Source organism: Pongo abelii, chromosome 5 (genome assembly GCF_028885655.2).
Source record: "Pongo abelii isolate AG06213 chromosome 5, NHGRI_mPonAbe1-v2.0_pri, whole genome shotgun sequence".
NCBI lineage: Eukaryota > Metazoa > Chordata > Mammalia > Primates > Hominidae > Pongo > Pongo abelii.
The window spans coordinates 56,137,787-56,145,497 of record NC_071990.2 but is presented as its reverse complement, the minus strand read 5'-3'; the positions used below and the strand labels follow the sequence as shown (position 1 = coordinate 56,145,497).

General features: G+C 34.0%; 1 protein-coding gene across 4 annotated transcripts in view; it reads left to right on the top strand.

Moving 5' to 3' along the window:
* The first annotated feature begins 261 nt into the window (after positions 1-261).
* Positions 262-7,711, top strand: part of HMGCLL1 (3-hydroxy-3-methylglutaryl-CoA lyase like 1) — a 152,530-nt gene continuing 145,080 nt past the window's right edge. For 3 of the 4 annotated variants that reach the window (XM_024248534.3, XM_054557653.2, XM_024248532.3), the window contains exon 1: positions 262-540. In XM_024248534.3, the coding sequence (XP_024104302.2) occupies positions 292-540 (249 nt within the window). In that variant the 5' untranslated portion in view covers positions 262-291. Of the gene's footprint in view, positions 541-2,317; positions 2,408-7,711 lie in introns of all 4 variants that reach the window. The other variant, XM_024248531.3, reaches the window with a different exon arrangement.

Sequence of the window (7,711 nt, the reverse complement as noted above, 5' to 3'; positions counted from 1 at the left end):
CAAGGTTGCAGCTGGGAATGAACGAACTCATCAACACAAACACTCATGCCCCTTCCTTTTATTTTAGACCCCTTTTCTTCTACACCTGATCTGAAGATACATACAGTCAGCCCTGGGCGCTCAGCGTAGCGCGGAAAATGAGCCACCCCTGAACATCCTCTGGCTCAGCTCCTTTTTCTCCGGTTCAGGTGCTCGCCATTTCTGTCGATTCCCGCAGGTGCCCCGTGTACTCGCTGTCCCGGGCGCGGCCACCTGCCACGCCCTGCTCCCCGCCCTCTCGGCGCCGCCGCAATGCGCAGAACAGCTCTGGTCCTCACAGCCAGTGCACCGGAGGGGCGGGCTTCCGAGCTGGCGCAGTTTCCCAGTGCGGTGCCCGCCCCTCATCCTCCTCCAGTCTCCCTCCCCTCGCCGACTGCCGCCCCAGGCTTCGCCATGGGGAATGTGCCATCCGCGGTGAAGCACTGCCTCAGCTACCAGCAGCTTCTCCGGGAGCATCTCTGGATCGGGGATTCAGTGGCAGGGGCGCTCGACCCCGCGCAGGTACCACCTCGCGGCCCAGGGTGTCCCCACCCTCATGCGCACTGACAGCCAGCCTCTTTCCCTGCAGCCTCTTGGTGCCCTCCTCCCTTTATGTCACCTCCTCACCCCAGGACCCTTCCCGCAGCAGTTCTGTCGTGTGAGGCCGCACCCCTTAAACGGTTTCCCGTTATCTCTTTTCGGTGAATGTATCGACCCGCCTCTACAGATCAGACTCAGCAAAATCACTGCCTGTGACCATTTGCTGGTCGCCCAAAAAAAAGAATTCCTTCTCTGTGTTTTCCTGGAAAGGGATGCATTACGTAATACAATTTGTATTCACAGGTATTCCTTCAAGGATACCGCCCTTATTCTCAGTGCTCCTTGTACTGTATAACAAAGACGACAAATTTGTCACAATGTGAGGCAGAAAAAGGAATGAAACCGGTAGAAGGTTAAGAAGACATAGTAGGATGAAATAATCCATCAGAATATTAATTATCCCGAATGTATTTGTGCTTCAACAAACTTGAAAGAAAGTGTGAATAACAGCAATTTCAGACTAAAATGTATTCCTACATTGTTCCTCAAAGGCCATGTTAAGACAATGGGCAACTTAATATTATTCATATACTTATGATTTAATGCACTCTCAACCAGTGTCAGATAAATAAAGAAAAGGTGTATAAAGAAATTAACTTTTCCTTAAAAAAGCTGAAAATATAAAATTCCACAAAATATTAAATAACTGACAATTGTTATGAAAATGTTGAAACATGGAATAAAAGGAGGAGCACTGTGAGGACTTCTTGTTGAATTACAGGTGCTGGATACAAGATTATTTCTGATTCGACTAGTGAACAAAATAACTTCTGTTATTGTAATATTTTAGTCATTAAGCATAATTGTACCATGTGGATTTAAATCAACTATTCTAATATAAAATATTCATTTTCTATTGTGTATTCTCAGTTTAGTGTATCATATGTGAAATTGCAATCTTATCTCTACAAACTGGAATTCAGCATTTGTGTTCTTTAGAAGATATCTTGTTTCTTGTTACTTAAAAGATGGCCATGGTCATCTAACTCAAAACCTGTTGATGACAGTGGTAGAGGTGAAAAGTTATCCTTTATCTTCCCACATGTTAATATGTTCTTTTAATTTTCCTACCTTCTATTTTGACCTTCCTGATGTAACTTTTATCTTAATATTCTTGACTTTTTAAATTCAGTCTGTTATTTAATCAGGAACCATTAACATATTTCCTAAGTCTGAGACTTTATATGATTTTTCTTTTTGAGTGAATATTGTATTTCTCTCTCCCTCTTTATTTTCTGATTTACATATTTTGTGGGTTTTATGGACAATGATAGAAGATTGGCTGCAGGTAAGGATGTCTTATTTGCCCTGCTAAGATATGGAAGCAGGTTAAATGAAAATGACTGGGATTCCCGAAAAATAAAATTCCGGGGCATTCATCAGCTTAATGAAGACTTTTTTGGCCCATTCTGAAGAAATAATGGGCCTTCTCTAAATATTGCCTTTTAACCCACCAACTGCTTTGCCTAGAAAACTCTCATTTTTCTCTCAAGTACAGATTTTAAAAATATTTTTTTCTTTTTTTTTTTTTTTTAGTCCAGCCGTTTGCTCCCTCCAGAGTTATGCTTCTTTTTGTGTTCTCAGGAATTTTTAAAAATAATTCTGTTTTAGTTCCAATACTGTTGAATTGTAATTTTTTCTATCTCATCCTATTTGAACTGACATCTGACACTTGGCTTTTTGAACTTTATCTTCCTAGACTTCTGTTCTAACAAACCTTCACTGCTTTCAGCCTGATGTCTGTGGTTTCTCAGTCTCCTTGGCAGGCTCGGTGGCTTGTATCCACTGGGTAAATATCCAGATGCCCCATCACTATCTACACTCTTCCTAGTGTGAGTGTGAGTGACAATCTACACTCACTGATTTGGTTACTGTTTGTGTACCAGTGTTTTCTAGACTTACATTCCCCTATTTCTCTTGAATTCCAGTCCAGATGTTCAGCTGCTCATTTGACATCATTGCTTGGGTATCTCAAAAGCAACTCAAACTCAAACATTTTCAAAATTTTATTAATGTTCTACTCCTTCCAACACTGGACTTTCTCCAATATTTCCGATTGCAGGGAATGCCATTATAATTTATTCATTCTACAAGCCATACACCAGAAACTATCTTCTTTCATTTCCCCCACACCCAAAGTATCACTGAGTCCTGCAATTTTACTTCTTTAATTTCTTTCAAATCTATTTTTCCAACTTCATTGCACCAATCAATTTTTAAATGGCATTATCTCTCATATGGATGACTGGGCTGTTGCAGTAGTCTTCTTACTTTCCAGGAATCCCTCTTCAACCCAATGTCTATATAGCTAGTTGGAAAGTGTTCCCTATTTCAAATAAAATAATGCTATTTCCCTGTTTCGAAACCATCTATTAATGTCCATTGCTTTTAAGAATGGACACCAAAACTTTTAATGTGTTTTCTAAACCTCAAATGATCTTTTCATTGCATCTCTCAGCAACATCATCTTAAGCTATTCTTTTTTGTTCTTGCCACTTTAGCCACAGTTGCCTTTTTTGAGTTATCTAATAAATTGTGTTCCCTCTGGAACCACAGTGTTTGCTTACTTTCCTCTCTGCTAGGAAGATTATTTTCAACAAATTAACTTCTAATTAATCTTCTGCCCTCAACTTGCATGTTACCCTCTCGTGAAATTTCTCCCATATTCTCCATGCCAGCAGCTTTTGTGAAACTTCTATTGCATAGTAACCTATTGTAGATAATATACATTATATATTTATTTTCATGATTACTTGATATTTAATTGCTTTGCAGATATTAAGCATAGTAAAAGTAAGGAAGCAATTCACCACGAGATTCTCAACACTTATCAGAATGTCTGGTTAATTTTTTATGACCAATAATACTTTCTGAATGAACAAATTAATTAATGTTTTCCCTTATAGGCCATAAGCATCACATGCCTATGAAGACCATGAACTTCTTCTTAGCATTTGTTCAAGGTCCAACAAAATGATTGGCACACTGTAGCATCATGATAAATATTTGCTAAGTGAATACAAAATCAGTGAGAATAGGGACATGGTATAGAGTTTGATCTTAGCACCAATCGATGAATATTATTACTGTTTTTCTCTTACCTTTTTGTTTCATAGGACCTCATAGTAGTTTAATGGAGAGATGAGGTAAAAATGGTTTCTGGAGGCTGTCAACACAGCAGAGAGCTTAACTAATTCTCTATTGTTGAATCTTGCAGAGAGAATCATGAATAAACCTGACTCCTATAATATGAAATAATTTGATTGTAGTTAGAACAGATAGAAAATTCTGTATTTTGAAATAATTATGTGTGTGCAATAGAATATTGAAAACCTCGATATTTTTCTGCTACCAACTTATTCCATGGTTTTGTGTGTGCAAGGGCATGGCCAGACCTTAATTTTTCAGCTTACATATTGGAGATAATACATCCCTGATGAATTATTAGACTTAAATTAAATATTGTGTGTATGCATATATACACATATACATATTAGAAGTTTAACAATGTACTATCAAATATAAAAAGAATAAATATGAATGAAAGGCTTATTCTATCACAGGTCCACTAATTAAATTATTTGGGTCTCTGTTTTTGCTAATGACAACGGTTTTGCAGAAAATTCCCTTAATAGACCAAGAGGTTGAAATTGCTCATTCTGTAATTCAAGCTATCTCTTAGGACCTGTTTTATTTTCTGTAGTTGTCTCTGTTAAAAAGAGTATAATGTAGCTGGCTTAATTGGTATGTTTTAAAGTTTTGATTAAATTTAAGTTTCCTAGTGAAGTGATCCCCCTTTGATTTTCAAGTGTTCCTTAAGCAATAACTAAATCTCTTCACATATTAATGCCCTTTTGCAAAAATAAAATTTCCAAAGACCTAAATTCTAATATAAATAATGTTTCAAACCTATTATATTTCTAGAATAAAATAGTAGATTATGTGAGATTAAATTTATAGTTATTTTACATTCGATTCTGATCCTTTATGTTACATTTGCTGTCAGCAAAAATTATGACTCAGCGTAAAGTTATTTGGTGCTAAAGGGTCTCTGGAATTTAAATGTATTATATTTCTGCTTAAATGTCATCAGATGATAATGTATCTTTATACTTTTGGCTTGCAACTATGTAGTTGTTAATACATTTGCTAAATATCTTAGGATGATTGAGGAGGAATTTTCAGACAGGGACCAAACTGCCATCATACTGTTTTCTATTTGTCTCATGTATTCTTTCTTTGTCTCCTTACCATTTTTTATTATTTTCCAGCTTCTTTTGAAATCATGTAGAATTTTAATTTCTCATTTTCCCCCTGAATTGACATGTTAGTGATATACTTTTTTTTTTAACTATACTCTTAATTGCTGTCTATAGGATGTCAACATACAACCGTGGCTTATTAAAATAATATATTAGTACTATTACAACTTATTAAAAATGCAAATATGACTCTTTAACTTCATTTTCTGTCCTCTGCCTTTTACATTTTTGTTTCCATATACTTATTATCTATATGGTGTATTTACAATACATATGTATACAGTCAATATCCATTTATATTTGTGCACATATTTTTTCTTTTCTCTTTATTCCTTTCTTCATCTCCATTTTTTCCTCAGATTACTTTCCTTCAACCAGAAGTATTTGTTTCAATATTTTCTTTAGTAAAAAAAGTACTAACATTGATTTTTTCAGTTTTTCTGTTTGAAATTACATACACACATATACACTAATGTGTATATATATAACATATATATGATGTTTGTAAGTATAAATGAATGTTTACCATAAACATAAGTTTTATCTAAAAAATTAACAGACATGATAGCAGTGAAAATTCAGATTTCTCAACAGATACAGTGGAAGCCAGATACAATAAAATCAGGGATTTGTCTTATTTTTGGTCCTTTGATGATAATTTATCTTTCATTCTTTTCTGTTTGTATTTGGTTTCTAATAGTATGACTATGGAATATCTAGGCATACTTTCTGTTGCATTCATCTGGCTAATAATGTACAACACTTCTTGGATCTATGACTTGATGTTTGTTGGGTTTCACATTTTGGAAGCTTTTCAACCATATTTGCTTCAAATGTTGTTTGTTTCTTGTTTCCTTTTAAATCCTCTCCAGTTAGGCCTACAATTTGAAGAATATTAGAGCTTTCTCTGTGCCTTATTTGTTTCTTACATTCTTTTTTTATTCTTTCTTTTCTTCTCCATATTCAATCTGAATATTTTCTTCTCATTTATATTCAATTTCAGTAATTTCTTCTTCAGCTTTGTTTAATTTGCTGTTAATCTAATTTATTGAGTTCTTAATTTCAGTTATTATATTTTGAGTTAAAGCATTTCTATGATTTCTAAAAGATAGGCTTCGGTTCTCTGCCACAATTCTCTATCGTATTATAAATTCTTGAATATTTATTAGAATTATTTTAGATCTCATGTCTGACAACACCAATATCCAGATCTCCAATTAGTCTGTTTTATGTATTTTCCTTCCTGGTATGCCTATGAAATTTAAATAATATGTTAGACACCTGGTATGAAAATAATTATAGACATAATTTGAGACTCTGAATAATACTGTCCTTCTCAGGTGGGATTTCTCTTTGGTGTTATCAAACAATAAGCATAGAGATAACTTATATTAAGCTAATCAAGTGCTTATCTGATATGAGGTTTAGCCTACTTTACTTGTGAGGGCTTGACTTTTTTCTCTTCATCCTTACTTTTTGTATTCTACAGTCATTCAGAGGTCCTAACTAAAACCTAAAATGTTTACCAGGGTTGCTCCTCCTTGCTGAGACCTGAATTCAAACTATTTCCACTCCAGCCTTGCTAGGCTCCTGGAAGATCTGATGGTTTTGGCTTCTCAGTCGCTCATACAGAATTGGAAAATGCCTCAAAAAGAAAAGTTCTGCTGACTGTTGGGCTCACCACTTTATTTTTTTCTCCTGCATAGTATATTGGCTGCTGAAATACTCATTATCCAAATTTCTGAGACTATTAAGTGGGTGTTTTTCATTAATATTTTATCCAGCTAATATAGTTGTTGTCAGTGAGAGGTTTGTTGTGAACAAGCTAGTCAGCCATTATTGAAAGATTATATAATAAGGAAATTACATTTAAAAATACCAATTGTGCAATTTAGTTTAAATTGTAAAAATATATTCATTTACCATACTACTTGAACTTGTTATATTCCATTATATATGTATAGTAGCATACATACTATTCAGATTACCAATTTGAATTACAAAGAAAGAATAAATAGATTATTTGCCTCATGAAAAATGTTGTATGGAAAAAATGACTATTCCAAATGGTTTTTGTTATGAAGAACAAGTTATAAAGGTAATGAATATATATTTTAAATAATGTTAGAAGTAATATTATGCCCAATTTTAGTATCTGCTCTTTGAAGAACAATGTACTATTTACTCCCTCTTTATGTGTAATATACTTTAATAAAATTTTGATAGTTTAATAAAATAGTTTAATAAAATTTGTTAAATAAAGTAGTTCCTTTATAATATTTTACCTCTATTGGCATAATGTATATCAAATATTTTCATTTTATTAGCGTAAAGTTGGTAAAAGTATTTTCTTATTATTATTTACCTTTCTTTTCAATCTTATCTTTTGCATTGCCTCTTTCTGATTTGGGTACATTCTCTTTCTCTTTCTCTCTCTGTAAGTCTTCCCACAGTTTATCACTTTACTCAGAAGTATCTTATAGGCTTGTTTATCCTCTTGACTGTGTGTATATGTTTGTATCTGCTTATGCATATGGATGATGTGCTAGCAACTGATTTCTATTCTTTGAAAAAATTCTTCTCTACTTTTTTTACATTAGTATTTTAATTTTCTTTAAATATTTAGCTCACTTGATTTTAGTCTTTTTAAAAAATAGTGCTTTAAGACTATACCTGCCCATTTCTCTATTGTTTTGCTTTAAATGTATGTCTTATAAGCTGCTTATATGATTACTCTCTAGCTTTAATTAGATGAATTTACCTTTAATCATGTTTGATCTGTTATTTTTTATTTTTTATTTTTTGAAATGGAGTCTTGCTCTGTCGCCCAA